Here is a 21,482-nt window from a genome sequence, read left to right on the forward strand (position 1 = left end):
ATTTATTCACTAGGCGCTCTTGCAATAAAAAATCTCGAGAAACTAGAGTAAGCTTACTTTTTTTCGTATTTTAATTTAGCCACATGGGCTAGCACTGATACAGAACGGTAAAACAATATACACATTAAATTACATAAAAGACAAATGTTAGACAGACGGGAGGTCATTAGGTAACATGAGCAGGTCGTCCACCTCCTGCTGTAGCGTCTCTGCTTTCTCCTGTAACAGCATCTGAAACAGTTCACATGAGATTTAGTACCCACTCATTCACTAAGCAACTGGACAAAATCATTGTTTACAATTCTGCCACTGACATTTACACACACTCGCCAAAAACAAATACCCACCACTACCGATCCGCCCCCTACTCACTTTTGCTGAGGATACAATCTGATTGGCTTGCTTCTTATAGAGGTTCTCCATACTGTTGACCAAAACATTTGGGTCAGCATTGGCAAGATGAGCCAGTGTCTTGTACCCAGCATTGTACAGCTGCTTGGCTCGGAACTGAAAAATTAAAACAGACAAGATATATCCTTTATAAGCACTTAGTATAGTAGTGTTAGTGAATGTGTTATGATTTCACCAATACTACCTGATCCATTTTCTCATTACACATGTATGGATCCAGAAACACTCGTTATTGAATCTATAGACTCTTTAGCCAAAGTATATAAAACCAGAGTGAAGTTTCACTTCCACTTACGCAAACCACTATGAGTAAGTAATCCTTTAGTAAGCACTCATTGGAAAAGACATCACGCAGGCCCTGTTTATACTTGGCATTAATGCACATTTAGTATGCCACTCTTCTGCTGCATTTTTTTCAGACAGAATCCTTACCCATGGAATCCGTGCTCATGTTCCAGTATGAGTCGTTTCAAACTTTTCATTGAAGTTCAGCCCAGTTGGAAATGAGACAGCGCCACACCAGCCACAATCATCACTTTTATCCATTACCCTAGCTTTCTGAGCTATGTTTAGAGCGAATGATCGTGCAGTTATTACTAGCGCAATGATGTGCATGATATGGATGGTACTTTCCTACTGTAGAGGACACAGACTCCGTAACTACTGTTCACTTCCCTTTACTGTGCACATTTTATTTTGCATCTGATTCAAGTATGACAGTTCCATTATCATCATCATTATTATTATTATTATTATTATTAATCATGCTGTTTAGGAAACTCTTTATGTCAGAGGAGATGGTAGAGTGTAGAATTTGATGTTATTGTTTCCTGAGGAGAGGTGATGAGATCCGATACACACCTCCATCACTCCGGCTACCTCCATCAGGGGGATGAGCTCGGCCTGCACACAGTAGGTCAGCCTACGGGTCAGCTCGGTGAGGAGGGCCTTAAAGGCCCAGAACTCCTCCAGCTCCTGCAAGGGCAAGTCGAGACTAAAATGTGTACAGATCCTCACCGAAGTCACATTCACAAGCCAAAAGTTTATTATGGAGCCTGCAAAGGCAATGCGGAGTTGCCAGCAAAATTACAAAAAGATGATGTGGAGACTAAGGCTGATGTAATAAATGCAGTGTTATGTCAGGGGGCTATAATGTGCTCTGATCAGACCTCGGTGAAGTGCAGCACACAGGAGCAGAAGGCTGAGGCGGAACTGAGAAGAGCCTGGACAAAACCCCGGGTCAGCTGGAACCTGTCAGAGATGTTCCACAGGGTGGTCTCCCTCAGCAAGGAATAAAGCACCAGAGCCAAGTACAGCCTAGTCACCACCACAGCATCCACACACTAAGATGCACACGAGAGACAATCAGGAGGAAAGATGCAGTAATGATAACCTACATTCTAATGAAGGTTTGCCAGACTCTAATGGCTTTTAGCCCAGCTAGGTTAACTGCTGTTTTCATGAATTTAAGACTGGAAATATTTTCCTGCTTTAGGAGTAACAAAGAAAAGGCATATTAAGAACAGAGTGGCAGATGATGAATCTAGACATACCTTTCTCACACTCTGTCCAGCTGCTTTTCTAGCCACAAAGCTCTCGGGCACACCGAGAGCTGCTGCGATTTTCTGCTCAGCAGCAGACAGCTTTGTGAACTATTTAGATTTAAACAAACAAACAAACAAAACATTTTCAGGTGTGACCCAAAATCAATTTACGAATACTATACCTAAAAGCAATGCATCAAATAGCTGGGGTTTTTTTTATTCTAAAGAAGTTCAAAGAAATTAAATTAAGTCCAAGACTGCAAGCCTCTCACCTCTCTAAAATATATCATCCAGTCTGGCTTGCATAGGGAAACCATGTCGTAAGGGGTGACCAGATAGACCAAATGCATGAAACTATTGAGCAGTAAACCCTCCAGACCTTTTGACAAATCTTTGTAGAGTACATCACAATAGCTTAAATGTATAGAACCTGTAGAAGGGACAAGAAACAAAAAGAATGCTTGAAGCAGATGTAGTGGTGACTCAAATGCACTATACATTTAACTGTTTATGTTATATGAATAGTTCATTTTTAAGTGGAATTTTTACATTAAAAACACAAGCCAAAATAAATCTTAAATATTGCAAACTAAAATATTTTCATGCACTCTGAAGTCTCACCTTTAAATGTTGCTCTGCCAAGCCTGGTGATTTGCAGAATAGCATTATCAGGCACATATGAAGAAGCTTCAATGAGACCCTTTTGTTTCAGTATTTCTGTTGACTCCTGTATGAGCTCCTTAAGTGTTTTCTGCTGACAAACCTGAACCTCTTGCACACTGAGTAACGTCCCAGACATGAAACCCAGCACCTGCTCCACAGTCTGGGTTACCTGAAATGAAAACCATGATTGCATTACACCTCTGATGCTGTGGGCCATTAGGTGGACATGTGGACTGACTTAAGAAGGTTAAATTACAGACAGACTTCTAGACTTTTGTGGGATAAACAGCTAACCTCTTACATTAAGGCCGATGAGGGAAAGGATGAGACTTAGAAGACCTCTATTCCCGTCATGCAGAAGGTTGCTGTAGCAGGTCTCCATTGGTGCAGACACTAGGTTCTTAACCTAACAACAAACAGTGTACAGTATAGCCCAGTATCTGAGTTTTTAGTGGCAGGATATCTTCAAAATTATATCTTTCCATCTTTTACTGAATGGCAATATTGCAAGTTGCACTGAAGCAAAACTGGTGAAAAGACCAAGCAGAGACCAACGTTTGAAGGTCATGTATGGAATTGCATACCTTTTTCTGTGAATGATGCATTGTGGTTTGTGTGGACAGCTACAAAAGGGCTGCTGATATATACCTTGTCTTTGTCTTTGTCCTGTAGGATGAGGATACTCTCACCCACTGAATCAAGTCCAGCACGTCCTGCTCTTCCCACCATCTGTTTGTACTGACTCCTCTTTAAGAAGTCTGCACCCACATAAGGGGAGCGGAGTATAACCCTTTGGTACATACACAAGAGATTAAGATTACCAAACACAGTGACTGTTAAATAAACAAACTCAGCATTCCTATGGATGTCCTCCAAATTATATCATAACTGCCATGATGTTGACAGTAGGCCACACTGACATCTAACATTAACTGAAAAAAAGAGTGTTGTTATCCACAACTGCAGAAATCCAGCAAGACTAGATGACATCTAAATGCCTCTGACCTGCAGGCAGGCAGGTTGATGCCTGCAGCCAGGGTGGAGGTGCAGGTGAGGAGGCAGAGCACCCCTGAGGAGTAGGCTTCCTCCACCAGCTTCCTCTCATCACTGGTCAGACCGCTGTGATGGTATGCCAGGCCATAGGGCACAGTCTTCTGCAGCACGGGACATAGACAGCCACTTCCACTGTCCTTTAGCTCAGCCAGGAGTGCAGCTTTCTCTGGCTCCCTGTGCTTTAGGAAGTCTCTGAAAATATTTATAGTACAGTGCTTTAACATTTGAAATTAAAAAGGTACTGTTTTAAAATATATTTTTAAATGAAATACTTACTTATTCAAATACTTGCAAATCATACCAGCTACATTTTCACAGTTCTTCTTAGTGGCACAGAAAATCAAACAGGACTTCTGTGGTATTACTTCAGCAACCAGAGCAATAATGTGATCTGGATCCACCTTCTGCATTGCACTGGAGTACTTAAAGAAATCATAATTAAAAAAATAATAAAAGAAGGTCACGTAAATTAAACCTGCTTGTTCACCCCAAACTGACTTCATCTACCTTAAAAGACAGAAGTCGAGAGAATGTAAGGCCGTCTTCCTCCTTAGGGTTAACTTCATATATACTGTCCCTCAGTTTCACATATTCTTTCAGTTGGACCTGACAAAGCAAAGTGCAGGATATGTTACTTCTAGTTGACATTTATTTTTGCTGTTGTCACAAAAAGTTGTTAATTACTTAAAACCATGATATTTACAGGTCTGAAGTCATTAGTGTAGTTTTCAGCACTTAGGAACTTCTGGAGATCTCCAACGTTGCCCAAGGTTGCACTCATTCCAATGATTTGTGTCCCCTCTGTTAAGAACACAAACATTTGTTGAATGCTAAAATCATTTAAAAATATGAGAATATTAAAGAGGATTTGGTAGGTCAACTTACTGCAGACATACTTCACTTTTGCCAAAGTCATTTCTAGAACTGCCCCTCTGCTGCCATCACCAAGCATGTGGAGCTGAGAGGAAGTTTATAAATAGATCATTTATAGCACATCATAAACCCCAGACTCATTACATAATCACTACTCTAAGAATTCTATCATCTTAAAATTGCAGTGACAAATGTATTACTGAGAAGAAAAACACAACATTAGGCATTTAACCACCATTCCTCGAAGAGAAGCTAAGCACTATGGGAAATCATGTCTTGCATGTCTGGATGAATCATCCACACCTGTAATGCAGATGCTGCCTTGTGTTGAGGGTGGGTGACTCCACCCCCACACGTGTAACCCTTTGCTACATGCATCTCCCTAGTTCCAACACTGTTCTTCTCCAAGTACAAAGATGAGGAGAAGCATGTATTGTACATTATTCCCCTTGTTCAGGGAACAATGGTTATATGCATAACGTTGCATTTCCTTTCATTCACTTGGTACATGTAATATGGGACATATCTGACCCTTATGAGAGAACAGTGAGCATTTTCCTCAAAGAACCACCTTTAAAATTGGCCCATGATGTAGCTATTTCTCATGTGGAATGGGCAGATACTGTGTCCAGCAACTAGAGGCCCTTGGGCTGGGTTGGAAAAGGAGGGGAGATTAACCTGCAGCTCATCCTGCTCATTATCAGATAAACCATGCTGGATTATCATGCTGGTGGCTGCTGTGATTCTTGCGTATTGGAAAGCTGTTTTAAAAAGTTTTACTATAAAGCAACTAACTAAAAGTTAACTAGTTCTAGACTTAGCAAGGTGAAGACTGCAAGAACTACAGAGAGGTAAAAAGGGGTATATGTTTGGGGGCCAGGTCACCCACTCTAGTCAGGAAAGCATCTGCCTTACAGAGTGAATATGTGAAGTTTAAGATATTCCATAGTACGTGTTGTACTAAGTATACTGACTAAAGGGGAGGTTGGTTGAGTATTTGATTTAAAATATATATCCCTTTTGCAAAAACAAAAGCGCTCAAACATGAATAAGCAAATCATATCACTGATCACAACCTCATCAACAACAACCAGCCCAATATTGTCCAGTCGGTGTGTCTCGATCAGTGAGTTAACAAGGCTGTGGCCCTTCTCAATTGTGGTGATGTAAAGAGAATTCTTGGCTCTTCTTTTCACTGGAGGGAACTTTCCTTTACTCCCAGCATACTCCTCCACCATAAAGTCCAACTCGATACCAAAACTAGACAACCCTCGAACCTAAAGAAAACACATTTAATCAGTATTCAGTATATGAATGGCCGGAAGTCATGCATTTAAAATTTCTTAAGGATCTTCACTGGTTTTTCCAGTATGAAGTGTCCCCACTATTTTATTTACCTTTTCTTGCACCAAGGATACATATGGTAAGATAAGAACTGCATCCTTCTTTCGACAAAGAATCTCTTTGAGAATAAGAATCTCTGCGACCAGGGTCTTCCCACCACTAGTTGGTAAAGAGTAGATAAGATTCCTTCGCTGTATCACTGAGTCCAAGCTCAGACATGCCTTTTGCCACTCTAAAACAGAGGGAAAATGCTGTCAGTTAATATTACTGATTACATTATTGATTTATTGTAATGGTCTTGTAATGGCCCAGTCCATAATAGCCCTAGCCAATCTGCGTTTATGCATTACTCTAGCTACCCCCCCACCCCCCCAAAAAAAGTCTACTGATGAAGGGTCTTCATCACTAAATACCTGAGTCAGGTTGAAAAAACTCCCAAGCAGTTACTAAAGGTTCCCTAAGGACTGGAATGAAGACTGATATACAGGATATAACATGTACAGACTGTGAATTAATCACCATACAAGTCCTGGATTCCCTTCAGTCTTAAGATCAAATCCTTGACTTTGGATGGAAGGCCAAAGAAAGGACCAAGGTCCCCTTCCATGGAAACAGATTCAATGGCCTGCATGGCAACATTAATTTCTTCACTCATCACAGCTTCCTTCTGCAGAACAGTCTTGGAGATCCTGTTAGACGAGGCTGCATTTTCCAGCATTGCTCTCTTCAACTGATCCGTCATGCTTCTTCTAGCCTTTGGTGCTGATTTGTTGCTATCTATATAAGTATTTGTAGAAATAGCAGGTTGCTTTGATTGTTTCACATCTGGGGTGGATGTGCTCACGATGCCGAGAGTGGGAATTTTGATGTTTGACACGTCTCGCTGAAATACAGTGTGGGAGGCTGGAAATTCCCTTAGTGAGGCATCATGAAAAGCCTCTGTTAAAACAGAATCAGTGAGATCATCCTCACAAGAGTGTTTAATGCTTTTAGCAGTCTGTTGGGCCAAACAACTGTTTTCATGTTCCTCTATGTTCTGTTCCACATCCTCAAGTTTAGCAAGGAAGGAGGAGTCATCCATGATGCTGTCATAGCCATCAAAAAGATCTTCATTATCACTGTAGTACTAAAAAAAACAATTGCATGAAAGTTATTTCCCCCAATCCTGTAACAAACGGCTTATTATAAATGAAAAAAAAAACTGTTGCATAAGTCATTTTATGTAAATTATTAGGCAATATATGATTGGGTGTGCATGCTACCTGCTCTTTGACTGTGTCTTCCTTTTCCGTCATCTGAGGTACAGCATTCTGCTCAGCATTCGGATGACATTTACCGAGTAAGGCACTCGCGCGTTTCTTAGCTGGAGTGAAATCACTCCTCATTCCGTCCCTAGTCCTCTTTTTGGAAGACCAAGAGTTACGTTTCACAACTATGTCACAGGTGTTGTCCACGTCTGTGTTCATACCTGATGGCATTCATAAATACTAGCTAGCTATATAGCGTTGTTTAAGTTAGCTTACTACTGTGCAGCGATACCTCCATTACTCAGCTATTAACTAGCCTGTAGCCTCAGGCTGGCAAATTCATGTCTAAAAGTAAATTTAGCAATTCAAGATAGCACATCGTACCTATGTGCCTAGCTCGGGAGTCCGAGTGACCCATGGTAGTACTAGCTACAACATTTAAGTTCTTAATGACATTGCAGAAACACATTGAATTCTCAAACGAGCAACATAGGCTGAATAGCTAGATAACTAAGCAGCTAGCTAGTTAGACTAAGTTGTCGAGCTATCGGCTGGTTTATTATTGGAAGCAAGACTTAAAAAAAAAGACAGCTGTCCAATTCAGAGCCGGCATTTGCCTCATGTTGTCGGAATTCACTACATACATCTTAAGGCATTTTAAATAATAAAAAAAGTTTAGAAAATTAATTCATTTCAGATGTAATATTTTTTTTCTGGAACGGTCCACATCTATGTTATGTTTTACACACAAAACTATAAAATCTATACGCTGAAGCCGCACCAGTCCAGTAGATGGCGGTAGGTAAACAATTGGCTCAAATGCCTTAACGTGGTTTCAGAAATATAAGGAATGTCATGGTGCTCCCCACTACGTTAGTACAATGCTTGCTTTTAGAAACTGTCGTGTGCTTAACTTTGTCCTGTCCAAGCCCTTACCCAATATTTCAGGTATGCGATATTCTTTATTTTGAAAACGTTCGTTAATTTATAACTAGCTTGTGTTTCTGTTGTTTAGCTAGGTAACGTTAGCAATCTAGCTGCTATCTCATTATCTTCCATGTCTTTGACTTGGGGGCAATAACAACTAAGTGCTACCTAGGTTGGTTATCTAACTTGATGTTGTGACCTAGAAACCTTTACAATTTTAAAGCCATACGGTTGCTGTTTTTCAATACTGTTGGTATGCAATTGCTTACTGATTTTTTTCTTCTTCTTCTGTCACACAGCGCCGTGTCTTCGAGGTTTCGCCACCACCCAACAAGAAGCCAAAATAAACGATATGGTAAGTCAATAAATGTTTCTGCACAATATAATCAGCCTTGTGTTAAATACAGCCACCAGTAGTAGTGATGACTCTTAAATGTATTCTGTCAGCCCATTAAGATGGAAAATCCGTTCAAACAACCTGAGAAAAGATGCATCCTTTGCGACGTTTCAGTGGATTACAAAAATATTCAGGTTAGTAATTTGAGGCACAATTCACCAAGTCTCTTGTTGCATTCACTACTTCAGATTTTAGCTGAGCTGACATTTGAATGCATTTCTTTGCAGTTGTTGTCACAGTTCATCTCTCCACACACAGGCAGAATATATGGGAGACACATAACAGGTGAGTTGTTTAACTTATTTCTTACCTGTTCCAAATGTCATGGTTTTCATGTTTAATTAAAACTAATTTTATGCAACTCTTAAAGGCTTGTGTGGTCAGAAACAAAGAGAGATTACAAAAGCAATCAAGAAGGCTCGATCAGTGGGTAATTGTGATTATTTCCTTGTACCCTATATAAATTTTTTTGTGAACTGTGTGGCTGCACATTATAAGTCACTTTGTTTTTCTGTCAACAGGCTTCATGTCAGTTACGCTGAAAGATCCACAGTTTATGAAAGATCCCAACATTTGCAACATTAGACACTTGGAGTAGCTTCAGCCTCATCTGACAAGTTTCCAGTCTCCCATGATTTGATTTCAACAACTGAATAAAATTCTAACCAAATGCATAAACCTGTCTTTGTTTGACACAGGAATTTATTTGTTGAATGTTACTTTTCAAACTGTAAGCCATTTTGCTGGCTGCATTCAGTGCATTGTTACATTGTCTAAACATTCAAGAAAAGGAAAAACAATAACATGGCATTAATTTACTTCTCTACCATTGGTTTATAAGTTAACCAAATTTACCATAGGAAAAATAAGGTAAAGCAAAATTACTAAGATTTCCTTATTGTAAGGTTTTAATAATTAATTTCTTTAGGCAGGCTGTTAATGAGATTCCTGTTCTATATCTGGCTGATATGTTCCTTTAACAATCGTTAAATACACAATGTACTGACCATTTCACCAAATGATCTCAACAGCATTTAAGACAACAAATCTGATGTAGTCCACTCATACTGCTGTCTAAACATAGCACAAACAAGGTAATCACTAGCCTTTTTTTAAAAAACTGGAGAATTACGGTCAAATTGGCTGGTTATTTCCACCTCTTCTTCGGTCCCGCTTTCTGACAATGATTCATTTGTATCCACGGTCATGGGCTTCCTTTTATTTCTGTGTGAAATACTAGTGGGATGATATTTCCCCTTTACTCTACAACCTCTGCTCATTTTCCTCTTCCTCATGCCATGTTCATACTCCAGTACCAGTGGCAGTCTCGTGGGAATGTCAATGCCATGGTCAGTGCTGCAGCACATCTCTAATACTGAGAAGCCCTGAACGGTCAGAGTTTGCGTCTGAAACGATGGCATATTTGGGAAAAGAGCTTTTAGAGCTGCACACAGTAGTACATTCTCCTTGGGTTCTTTTGGAGTAGGGCTTTCTTTGGCTAAAATAAAACAAAGTGTAATTATGCAATAATTTGTTGAAAGCTTATTAAATTAACTGATCGATTATGCAACAAAATATGTTGCAAATATAATCAGTCTCTTACTGTCAGTCTCTTGATCCTTTTCTTTCCGCTTACTGATGGCCTTTCTGAGCTCAGTGATCTCTGCCTGTAGCTTCTCCACTAAGCGTTCACTGCTTTCTACTTTATCACATGCAGTCTAGAGCAGGGCAAAAATGCATGCATATTTAAGAACAAGACTCATTCTCTGGGAAGCTCCAAAGCCACCATTTAGAATTAAAAGACCAGTCCCAATACTTGCCTTCATTTCCTCCAACAAGGCCTCATTCATATTGTTGACTTTTTCCACCTCTCTGAGATCCTCATCTGAAGAGAAGAATTTGGCTCTAAGGACACAAGGAATAGAACAACTCATGGTGTTAAGAACAAGAGGCATGGGAGCTAGAGTATTTAAAAAAATATATAAAGTACCTGTGTTTTTTAACAGCTTGACAGTGGTTTAAAGAAGGGCACATGGCTGAGGCTCGCCAGTAGTCCTGCTGGTCCAGCATACCCAAGTTGCTTATTGAGATGGGGATGCTACTGTACTGCCTAGAAGGAAAGGAATCGCAGAGAGTTCAGAAATATCAGGCTTGTGTAATAATAAGCCAAGCAGCGACTCTGCCCACCTGCCATGCCATATGAAGGCTGTGTATTCCAGGCGGTGAGTGGAGCCTGACAAAGTCACCTCAGAGGGCGTCAGCAACAAGAAAATAAGTTCCTGATATGGCAGGAGCTCTCTCAAATTCTGATGAACCAATTGTTCTTTTAAAGTCATTTGCTGACTGGTGTTTCTCCGTTGTCTGTACCATCCAATCACATTCTCCTTTGGTCAAAAGAAGGGAAATTTGTTACTAAAGCCAGACATTATATATTCTTGACACTTTTTCAAGTATGACATGTAGCAAAGTGGGGGAAAAAAATCATAGTACCTCTCTGTAATTTGACAGAATTTGCCTAATCTTCTCTTTGTCTACTTCACAAGCATTATTGTAGAAGCTAGTAAGAAAAAAACAAAACATTGGAAGGTCATGCAACATAAACAGAATCGAAAGTGCTGGAAATGCTCCACCTACCTATGAATCCTTCTGCAAGTAATGTGTTTTTGAACATCTGAAAAATAAGGCACCTTGCATTTTAAGGATGACAAACGACAATTTATTTAAGTTCTTTATGTATAGCGAAATTGTAGTTATTTTGGAAATGTGCAAAAGTGGCTTACTTATTGTGTGTACAAATTGTATGTGATCCGTCTGAGAGTCTGTTATTTTGCTCTTCTCCTCTCCTACACTCTCACCAAGAAAGAGTCCCTCCTGTTTCAAAGGCACCAGAAAAGCGAACATTTAAGCGAGGGGGTCGTTGAAAGATTTGTCAGTCGTGATGAAAGCTGTTGCTTACAATGTCGTACTTGTTTTTTAAAGCTAATTAGCTAACCTAGCCACATAATTTAGACAACTTGCTTTCTGTCTAAGAGCTCAATAGTAGCTAGGTTAGCTAGCTAGCGTCACGTTAGATAGTTAGCTACTTACAACATCAGAGTCACTATTCAAGTGTTGAAACATTAATGAACTCAAAACGAATCCAGATATCCGCACAGTAGTACTGTATTCTTCCATGGCTTTGAGTTTGATTTAACTTAGATAGAATAATTTAATTGTTCTTTTAAAAAAACAACAACAACTGCGTTAATATTAACAACAGCGAATAGCTCCTTAAATCTTCACAAACTTTTCTGCGGATTATCTTTTTTCTACGATCAGGACTGTCGTTTACAACAGATTTCAGTTTGTCGCCGCCACGTGGTTTGGAATGGAAATTACAAGTTAAGTTACGTTTGAACCTGACCTGTTTGCTTAATGTTAAATAATCGTTGTCACAGGCTCCAACCAAGGCAAATGTAGTCATTATTCGACTAAATACAGTTTTTAAACCCTAATCCTAAATTGACTTTCGCTTGGTTATTGCCTGAGAAAAAAAACACAATTGCCAAGGCGATTTTGGGCGTAAGTAGTTGCCTTTGAACCCAGACGAACCCATATATTTGTCCCAGACAAATGTCCGAGTTCCAGGGAAAGGTTATGGAGTATGAGTAATAGCAGGCTTTTTGATGATTTACTTTACAAGCATTTAATGATTTAAACTGACAAAAGCTACACTTTAATGACCAATCCGTGCCAACGATTATAATACCGAGCCCTGATTTAACCCGAGAAAGGTAGTGCGTGGTGGAGCCATTGTTTTCGACAGTGGGAGGCGCTATTATATCATATTTCTAGATTTTTTAAATTTTGTACTTTAACTTTGTTATGAGCTACTTTAAAGTTAATTTAGAAAAGATCTTAGATTTGTAACATCAGTCTCAAGCGTCTGGAATGAAGACAAGGTCATCCCGGTAAGCGATTGTGCAACGCTTCGTGTAGTTATTGTTCAAGCGACGTTGACATCCATGTTACTGTAGAGCGGAACATCTAAAGGGGCAATGTTGTGACACAAATAGAGCCAGATAGCTAACTAAACGTCTTTGAACTTCTCCTATTCATAATAAATCACTCAGATGTCTTTGCACTTTACATATTCTTATTTACACTGTTAAATTTTAGGCGTCAGAACAGCTTAACCTTATCAGCTTGCAAGAGTGCCTTCTCGTCGCTTGGACTGGATTTTGGTGAAAATCACGAAATAAAGTGTTTATTCAGGACAAGGTAATAAAACGCCAGAACATAGTATAGTAAAGTTTTCCCATTCCTTCCCCGTGTAGCTGACCTGCTACCAGTGTGATCGAGCACTGGCTGACAGCCGTGTACAGAGGGATCCTGGTGGCTGGCGAATGTGTTGTTGGGGATGTGGATTTCTGTGGTGCTGGCGCTCACTGTGCTCCCTGCCATGTTCGGGCTGTCGCTGGGCTTCACAGACCTCTACATTAAAGTGCTGGTCAAAACACTGGAGGTAAATACACGGGAACAGTTTCCAGTTACACAAGGCATTTAGAGGTTTTGCGGGTTACAGTGAAGTCAGTGCTTTTTCCCATGAATCTCATATAATATGTTTCCAAAGTTAAATTTAAAACAGAAACATAGAGTATACCACTGCTTCTTAATAGCAAATTACATTTTACAATGTCATCAATGTGTAGTTAGTCTAGTTTTAATAGCCATACCAGTTAAGCAATGGCTTGTATGTGTTAAAGTTCTGTGTAAAAGGGCACCCAGAAATAAACTCGTTCTCTGAATAGTGGGCAGCTCTGAGAATTCAGAGGGCACAGAAGGTACCTGCAGTCCCCTGTCATCTACCCAATGGTGAGTATATTCATAGATGTATTTTTTACCATAGACCACCAAAATAGATAGATGCAGTACACATGTGAAACAGTATGTTATATGATTTACTGATTGTAAGGGAAATTTAGGATTAATCGTGACTGTGTTAGTGTACAGTGCACAAGCAGTTATATATTTATTGGCTGGAATCTGTAACACATCAGGCTTCATTGCAAAATGAAGTATAAAGCAGCTTATTTCTCCATGCACAAGTCTGTGATTCAAGTCAAGTCAAAACATTTTAAAAGCACAGCCAGTGTTCAATATTATATTATGCAATTAGGTTTTATTCTAAAATAATTTTTTCATTCTTTATTATTTTTTTCATGAAATGGCTCCATTTTTGTTTTACTATCTACATTCACTGGAACATTTCTTGGCATTAGCAATATCCATTCAATTGAACTGAGTGTAAGTCACTGATTTCATAATTTTAGTTGGACAGCTGGCATTTAGATTTGAACTTTAACCAGCTTAAGACATGACATCGATCAACTCTAGAGGCATTATTTATTTGAAATCTACTGAATGACACTATATACACCAGTCACAATTATAATTTTCTAGACAAGCATTCTTTACACCAGTCAACACTAGACACCAGTATTCAGGAACCCTGGTAGTCCTGACCAAAACATTACTTTAATTAACAAAGTTTTCACTGAGTTAGAATTATTTTGTTCTCTATTCATATTTTGACATTCAGACTGTAAAATAGTAGCTTTTTAGTGCATGAATACATGAGTATGTGTTCCATTAGTTTGTTGATATGCAATTTCTTACAAAAAGTTTATTGCATTCATATTATGTGTAATAAATACTATATACTACATTTTTGTGTATATAAAGATATCGTAACATCTTAATGTAAAAATACAGAAAAACAACCTATCCAATCATGATCACTGAGAAAAAGTTCTCCGTGGAGTTCATTAAGAACACAGCTGGCTGCAGTACTGAGTCTGAAGAAGGTCCACCATTTCAGGAATTATTCAGAAAGGTGACAGCTCTATGGAAGAAGAGATCGTGGAGCTGCGTCGCATGCATCCACACCCTCTTACTGGGGGAAACTTCACGCTGTGTGACACCTTTTACTTCTGTAAGAAGGGCATAGAGAGCATTGTGGAAGATCAGGTCACTCAGCGCTTTACGTCTGAGGAGCTTGCCTCCTGGAACCTGCTGACTCGGACAAACAACAACTTCCATTACATCAGCATGCGAGTTACCATCATATGGGGCCTGGGTGTGTTCATTCGCTACTGTATCCTCTTACCTCTTAGGTGAGTCTCAGGTGACTGCTAGTGCTATTGGCTATTAAACTATGTGTCTGTTCATTTACTTGACCTAACTCCTTACGTTTATTTGTTTGTTACATGTATGTGTCCTTGTGACAGGATCATCCTTGCTGCTACTGGACTGAGCTGGCTAGTGATAGGCACCACACTGGTGGGCATACTGCCCAACAGCAAGTAATATTCCAGTTTGATAAATATGCTCTCAAGAATTAAGCACAAAGACTTGTGTTGCACGAGCAAAGTGATAGAAACCAATGAGCAATAAGCGATTAAACTTTAACATGAGTGTTTTCAAAGGTTCGCATTCAAGCATGTGGTTATGTGGGAAGCCACCGTAGGAGTTGAACTATGTACTAACATTAACCTTTCCGTCATTGTCAGTGTGAAGGACAGGATTAGTGATCTGCTCCACATTACTTGCTACAGGATCTGTGCTAGAGGCTTGTCAGCCAAAATTCACTACCACAACAAGTGGGTAGCTGCTTCAGATCCTCCCCCACCCTGTATCTTTCTTCTTCCTTCTCCTCCACCTCCTCCTACTTCTTCTTCTTCTTCCTCCTCCACCTCCTCCTACTTCTTCTTCTTTCTTCTCCACCTCCACCTCCTGCTACTTTTTCTTCTTCCTTCTCCACCTCCTCCTACTTCTTCTTCTTCCTCCTCCACCTCCTCCTCCTACTTCTTCTTCCTCCTCCTCCTCCACCTCCTCCTACTTCTTCTTCTTCCTCCTCCTCCACCTCCTCCTACTTCTTCTTCTTCCTACTCCTCCTCCACCTCCTCCTACTTCTTCTTCTTCCTCCTCCACCTCCTCCTACTTCTTCTTCCTCCTCCTCCACCTCCTATTACTTTTTCTTCTTCCTACTCCTCCTGCACCTCCTCCTACTTCTTCTTCTTCCTTCTCCACCTCCTCCTACTTCTTTTTCTTCCTCCTCCTCTACCTCCTCCTACTTCTTCTTTCTGCTCCTCCACCTCCTCCTACTTCTTCTTCTTCCTCCTCCTCCTCCACCTCCTCCTACTTCTTCTTCTTCTTCTTCTTCTTCTTCTTCTTCTTCTTCTATGTTTTGTCTAGTGTTTCTTTACCAGTTATAACAGTTTTTATGATTGCAGAGAAAATCATCCAAAGAAAGGAGGCATTTGTGTTGCAAACCATACTTCTCCAATCGATATTGTTATTTTGGCTAATGATGGATGTTATGCTATGGTATGTACTTAAGCTTTTAATGATTTTTAAAAAATTAATTGTAGTCTAGTTTGGTATAACCACTACTGCATTTAATACAATATGCTATCTTATGGACTGCAATTGATAGCTTAAAATGCACATGTGAAATCATGAGGTGTTTGTATCATGCATGTTGTAGGCTGACAAGAACACATTTAGTAAATAATGCCTACCAGTAGCTTGTGTATCAGTCACCTCACCTCTTCATAGGTCGGTCAAGTTCATGGCGGCCTGATGGGGCTCATTCAGCGGTCCATGGTGAGATCCTGCCCCCATGTATGGTTTGAGAGGTCAGAGATGAAAGATCGCCATGCAGTGGCCAAAAGGTGACACAGCACATACAAACAAAAGTTAGCGCAGGAAGCGAACAGTGAGATTCTGAACAGTCTAGCAGTGACTGTAGTGCAGAATCTGTCTGCCTGTGGTGCACAGTCAGATGTTACATTACTACAACCATGCCTGTGGGGAACCTTTCATTTAACCACTAGCTTGCTTTTTCTGTTTTCCAGACTGAGAGATCATGTTGCTGACAAAACCAAACAGCCCATTCTTATTTTCCCAGAGGGTAAGCCCTCTACTGTGTTGATGTGTTTTGCATTACTTCTGTTGATTAGCTATGTGAATTTGTATAGCAATATGATTATATGATGTGAAATGATACGATTTAGCATTGCAAGTAGTTCTAATTCATGCACAGCGACATATAAATACGTTTTATATGGACATATCAGAGATCATAAAACAATAGCAACGAATACCTTTAACTGCTCCAGCAAAATATATATATATATATATATCATATATTGTACATGCCCTCTCCTTTTCTTAAGGCCCAGTAGTGCTGGGACCTGGACTGTCCAGCACTTAACTGCTGAATCAGCAGTCTGGCTCAAAAAGAAATGCATGGAACATTTTCTCAGGAATTTGACTTAATTTGACTTAACGTTGGACTGGAAGGTTGTCATACCAAATTATTACTGCATGCTGCATAATACTCTGTTTCACAGGATAAGAGGATTTAAAAATAAATAAATAAGTAAATACATTTACAAAATTGGACTACTTACACTGCAAAGTGAAGAGGCACCATTGAAGTTAAGGAGATGTCAATCATTTGGTCTAATGCCAAAGGACCAGAAGTTCAAATGTGCACCTTCTCTTTCCACTTACTGTAGGAACTTGCATTAATAACACATCTGTCATGATGTTCAAAAAGGGAAGCTTTGAGATCGGAAAGACCATACACCCAGTAGCAATAAAGGTATTTTAATAGAAGCAGACAAACTCCAACATGGCATTCTGAGCAGTCCTAGTTAGATCCCATGGCTTTGATGACACCTGCCCTCCTCTTCCAGTATGACCCACAGTTCGGAGATGCTTTCTGGAACAGTGCAAAGTACAGCATGGTGGCGTATCTCCTCAGGATGATGACCAGCTGGGCTATAGTATGCAATGTGTGGTACTTGCCTCCTATGAGCCAACAGGTAAGGCAGATACAGTGGTTATGTAAAACTGTGGTGCTGTGTTGTGTGCTTGGTTATGTAAATCGATGGTGCTGTATTGTTTATGTTTGGCTTTGACTGGCTTTTGCTAGGATGGGGAGGATGCTGTCAATTTTGCCAACAGGGTGAAATCAGCCATAGCGCACCAGGGGGGATTGGTTGATCTGTCCTGGTGAGAATTCAGCCATATTTATGCCTCCTTTAGCCTGTTTGTCACTTCTTATATAAAAACATGAACTTATGTTTTCCATAACTTAACAATACACATTAGGTTATTTGTCTAAACATAATGAATACTTATTACTTGACTAAAACGATTTTAGTGGGCAATTTCTAGCCTGTTCTTGTAGTATTGATTTTTTTAAGGTAAGTATACGCTAACGACCGAGTTGGTTGTGTTACAGGGACGGAGGCTTAAAGAGGGGGAAAGTAAAAGAGTCTTACAAGGAGGCTCAACAGAAGATGTACAGCAGTATGATAGTAGGGCACTGAAGAGACTACCCTGCCATTTCCACAGGTCTACACTAGTTGTTCTAGAAACATCTGGAAGCCTGCAGTCTGGGATCAATCTAAATGGTTCTTGGGAAGTCACGGTTGATTGATTCAGTTTTCTATCATGGTATCAGGCCTACTCTGTATATTTTCACCTAGGGGTTGTATGACTTGTGGAAAATACTTGGGGAAAGTGGGAAATGCTTTTTTCTACGTTGATTGAGACATTTGATATGAGCATGTCAGTGAAAGCTGTATACTGAATTGTCAGCTGTATACTGAATTGACAGCATTTTTTAAAATGCAAATTATGATTTCAGTTTTGTTCTTATACTTTGATCATCTGATATTAAATCACATTTTCTTTTTTCTTCTTTTAGCTGTTGCTCTTTTCAACTGTTAAAATATCACTCAGGCTGGTTGTTTTGATGCATAGTTGTATATGTATCATATTTGTGATTTGTTATGAAATTAGCTGTGCCATTTCTTCCAAATTGTTTGAATACAGTATGTGTGTGTGCATGCTTTTATGTGTTTGTGTATTTTTGTGTGTTTTTATCAGCACTTTATAAAGATGTTACTAATTTCAGGACCCGTTTGGCTCTTTTGCTTTATTAGACCACTGGAGGTCACTGTAGATCAAGAAAGAAAAATATGCCCTACTTGAGAAACAAGACTGAGAAGTCTCTAAGAGATTGTGTGTAGTCTGTGTGCTTTCACAATGGTCACAGCTGTTAATCAGTGTTATCAGTGCTGAAGAATTTCTTTGAAACCAAGTGATATGATGTAACCTTAATATACTTAAAAGCAGTGTGTATTTTTAATTTAATATACTGAGACACTTTAAATATGGCTCAGCTTCTTTGTCTCAGTTTCTCTCTTAATGCTAATTGTTAGTAAGCAACACAGTATATGTTTGAAATCAAATTAATATTTTCAGAGTGGTTTAGTTGAAAAACTGAAGACTTTTCAAACTTTCAAAAGATGTGTCTTTCCTCTGTCATTCACTACTAATGATATTAAGAGCGTCATTGACTTCTTGATTGCAATATTACTAGGTCAATTTTTGCTCAATTGCAACGCCTGTCATTATAAGCTCATTAGAAGTGAATGTTTCAGAGCAGAAACCCTCAAAGTTTCCTTGCCCAGAGGGAACATGCAACTCTGGTGAATGTGAACAGCCTGAAGACAGGGAGTGTGAGCAATACATGTTTACTGTGACGGCACTTTAATAAAGAAAGCAGTGAGTGTGAAATAGCACAGAGTTATTCTTTGGCACAGAGGGATGGAGCAGGCTTAGATTTCATAGGTTCCCTCTCTCTTCCTTTCTTTTTCTCTCACTCGCCAGCTTATATCCAGACCATCCTCAACTCCCAGGGCAGCACTGGGCTTTAATAACAATCCTGCAACTTAAATTGCTCGAACAGAAATGTTTGTTCTCTCCTAACAGGATTGTGAATTATTAATCGGATCTGAAGCTGATTTCATAACCCGATTGTTGAGGTGGGATTCTCTGCGAGCAATGCTCCAGCGCACCATTTACTGCGATGTATGTGTCTGCACATCTTCATATCCAATTTAATGCGATTCCGATAGATTTCAAAGAGACATCATAAAAAGCGCAGGAGTGACCCCTGCAGGACTGCCTCTGTGTAGTCTCTCTATGATTACCCACCATGCCTCCGTGTTTTGATTAGATTTTCTTTATTTCTTTTCTTTTTTTACCCAGATGTGATCTATACAAATGCAATGCTAGTACACTCAGTAAATATGAATAAATCACTAAATTAGATCATTTTCCCAGAGAATCTAGTTCAAGCCAAACATTGTTTTAAATCACAGTTTGCCTGGACACAGAGTGGCTTACCCAATCAGAAGGGTAAATGACCCTGGCTCTGCCCTGGACCCACCATTAGTTAGAGGAAAATGTTTTTTAAATACATTGTTCCACAATCCTTTCTGTGTCTCTAGCAGACCTTTTGCACTAATGTAGGAGATTGTGAGGTACGATGCGTCTCTCAGGGAAAAATCAATAGAGGAACATTGAGAAAAATCTCAGCACACTCCCTCCCCTCTCCAGTGCCTTCACACCTTGACAGGTCTTAATACTTGATTGTGCTCTACCACTACCCCATTAAATGCATCTCATAGAGTCAAGCTGTAAATGCTAAGTGTTCACTAAGGAAGGCTGTTACTCATGCCTGGCTGGATTTTGGATAAGAATATGTTCATTCTCACGACTGAATGAATCAACTTAATTGTGAATCCTAGCTCAGCTGCTGCTGGCATTAGGTTCAATGTAGGGTATGATTAGTCTAATACATGCTATTTTAAGTTTAATATCTTATGCATACTTACATCTTCATATATATATATATATATATATATATATATGTGTGTGTGTGTGTGTGTGTGTGTGCGTGCGTGTGTGTGTGTGTGTGTGCGCGCGTATACTATATTGGTGAGCAACTTATAAAAACACATTTCCCAATTTCCAATTAGACAATTTAGTCTCCATTCAGATTAAAACTAGTTAACATATTAAAACTGATAGCCAGTGGCTGAATACCCAATTTTCTGTAGCAAGATGCAACTGCCTATAACATGCACTTTCACTGACACTGGGTACAGTCAGGCCTGACTGGAAAAAATGAATTACAAAGAGTGTACATGGTTCAAATGAAAGGGCTGAGCACATGGCTGCCGCAAGGATAAATAATCCAATCAGACGTGTGTGCTCAGCCTCCACGGGTCTGCTCAGCCAACTTCTCATACTGGACCATGGCAGGAACCAAAGGACACGCTGTAACACACTATGGCCCCAAACTGGCAAACGAAGATCAACACTTCAATTATCCATCATTCCATAGAGCACACAAAGCCATTTTGCCACAGTGAAATTCTTGAATGCATGGTAAAGTTTAAATACTGTTAATTCACTGTAAAAATGTAGTTTTATGAAATCAGTTGCACATTATTTATATTAAACTTATGTAAGCAGTTTACAGCTTAGAATTAAACTTAGATCAAAGTGAAAAATGTAACTATTTGCATAATCATTTCAGCAGTGCACACCACATAAAGCAGAATATTTTTTCCAAACAGTGTGTACTATCCCATGTGTGGGAATTCCAGCACTTTGGCTCTGGAATATAGGATATAGTCTTGTTCTCATTGTTCTGAACTATGAGGATCCAGCAAGAGGAAACATAACACCAACTCATTTGTAGCTCTGCCTGATTAACATAGCTTAATGAAACAGGCTATAATTAGGCCGCATTGATTTTTTCCCCCCTTTTTGATTGAGCTACGATGGAGTCCGAACTTCTCTGAGCAGAGAGTTGATTGATTTGCGGTAAGATTCCGAGCTATTCAGTTTGAGAAATAATTATGTTCTTATTTAATTATCACTAGTTTCCTCTTTACAACTGAGCCTTTATTGCATATTTTGGTCTCTTTTTTGATGTGAAAATCTTTAGCTTTGAAATTGGTTGAATAACCATTCTTAATAAAAACAAACACTGTAGATATCTCATGAAACAAATCATCAGTGTTCAGATGCTGCCATAAAACCCACAGACCACTGTGAAGGTTTCATTATAATTAACTATAAATTTGCCAGCTTTTGCTTTGGGATATC

The 21,482-nt window shown here is 39.5% G+C and overlaps 4 protein-coding genes across 6 annotated transcripts; 2 read left to right on the forward strand and 2 right to left on the reverse strand.

The window, feature by feature from the left end:
* Positions 1-48: 48 nt before the first annotated feature.
* On the reverse strand, positions 49-7,687 carry helq (helicase, POLQ like). 2 transcript variants are annotated; one of them, XM_026999421.2, is made up of 18 exons: positions 7,151-7,687; positions 6,408-7,014; positions 5,942-6,120; positions 5,621-5,821; positions 4,557-4,629; positions 4,375-4,472; positions 4,179-4,277; positions 3,948-4,093; positions 3,624-3,863; positions 3,267-3,408; positions 2,920-3,024; positions 2,577-2,787; positions 2,228-2,385; positions 1,965-2,063; positions 1,581-1,754; positions 1,273-1,386; positions 373-507; positions 49-231 (listed from the first exon to the last, which is right to left on the reverse strand). In XM_026999421.2, exons 1-18 carry the CDS (start codon positions 7,364-7,366, stop codon positions 148-150), a joined length of 3,081 nt encoding a protein of 1,026 aa, XP_026855222.2. In that variant the 5' UTR covers positions 7,367-7,687; the 3' UTR covers positions 49-147. The 2 variants fall into 2 exon arrangements, with proteins under 2 accessions (XP_026855222.2, XP_026855223.2); XM_026999422.2 differs by lacking the exons at positions 6,408-7,014; positions 7,151-7,687 and adding an exon at positions 6,302-6,400.
* A 261-nt stretch (positions 7,688-7,948) lies between these two features.
* Positions 7,949-9,141, forward strand: mrps18c (mitochondrial ribosomal protein S18C). Its single transcript, XM_026999289.2, has 6 exons — positions 7,949-8,083; positions 8,362-8,417; positions 8,510-8,593; positions 8,687-8,744; positions 8,830-8,889; positions 8,981-9,141. The coding sequence occupies exons 1-6, from the start codon at positions 8,017-8,019 to the stop codon at positions 9,055-9,057; spliced, it is 402 nt and encodes a 133-aa protein (XP_026855090.2). The 5' UTR covers positions 7,949-8,016; the 3' UTR covers positions 9,058-9,141.
* abraxas1 (abraxas 1, BRCA1 A complex subunit) lies at positions 9,142-11,761 on the reverse strand. The gene is made up of 9 exons (XM_026999288.2): positions 11,547-11,761; positions 11,240-11,330; positions 11,094-11,130; positions 10,950-11,016; positions 10,647-10,843; positions 10,450-10,569; positions 10,280-10,364; positions 10,063-10,177; positions 9,142-9,957 (listed from the first exon to the last, which is right to left on the reverse strand). Exons 1-9 carry the CDS (start codon positions 11,631-11,633, stop codon positions 9,572-9,574), a joined length of 1,185 nt encoding a protein of 394 aa, XP_026855089.2. The 5' UTR covers positions 11,634-11,761; the 3' UTR covers positions 9,142-9,571.
* Positions 11,762-12,005: 244 nt separating this feature from the next.
* On the forward strand, positions 12,006-18,434 carry gpat3 (glycerol-3-phosphate acyltransferase 3). 2 transcript variants are annotated; one of them, XM_026999424.2, is made up of 13 exons: positions 12,010-12,409; positions 12,776-12,963; positions 13,250-13,313; positions 14,320-14,614; positions 14,729-14,803; positions 15,011-15,100; positions 15,734-15,827; positions 16,059-16,174; positions 16,358-16,413; positions 17,024-17,109; positions 17,204-17,332; positions 17,443-17,522; positions 17,755-18,434. In XM_026999424.2, exons 2-13 carry the CDS (start codon positions 12,859-12,861, stop codon positions 17,840-17,842), a joined length of 1,278 nt encoding a protein of 425 aa, XP_026855225.2. In that variant the 5' UTR covers positions 12,010-12,409; positions 12,776-12,858; the 3' UTR covers positions 17,843-18,434. The 2 variants fall into 2 exon arrangements, with proteins under 2 accessions (XP_026855226.2, XP_026855225.2); XM_026999425.2 differs by lacking the exon at positions 15,011-15,100 and having other exon boundaries at positions 12,006-12,409.
* Positions 18,435-21,482: the final 3,048 nt, after the last annotated feature.

The sequence above is a fragment of the Electrophorus electricus genome, chromosome 6 (genome assembly GCF_013358815.1).
Source record: "Electrophorus electricus isolate fEleEle1 chromosome 6, fEleEle1.pri, whole genome shotgun sequence".
NCBI classification, from domain to species: Eukaryota; Metazoa; Chordata; class Actinopteri; order Gymnotiformes; family Gymnotidae; genus Electrophorus; species Electrophorus electricus.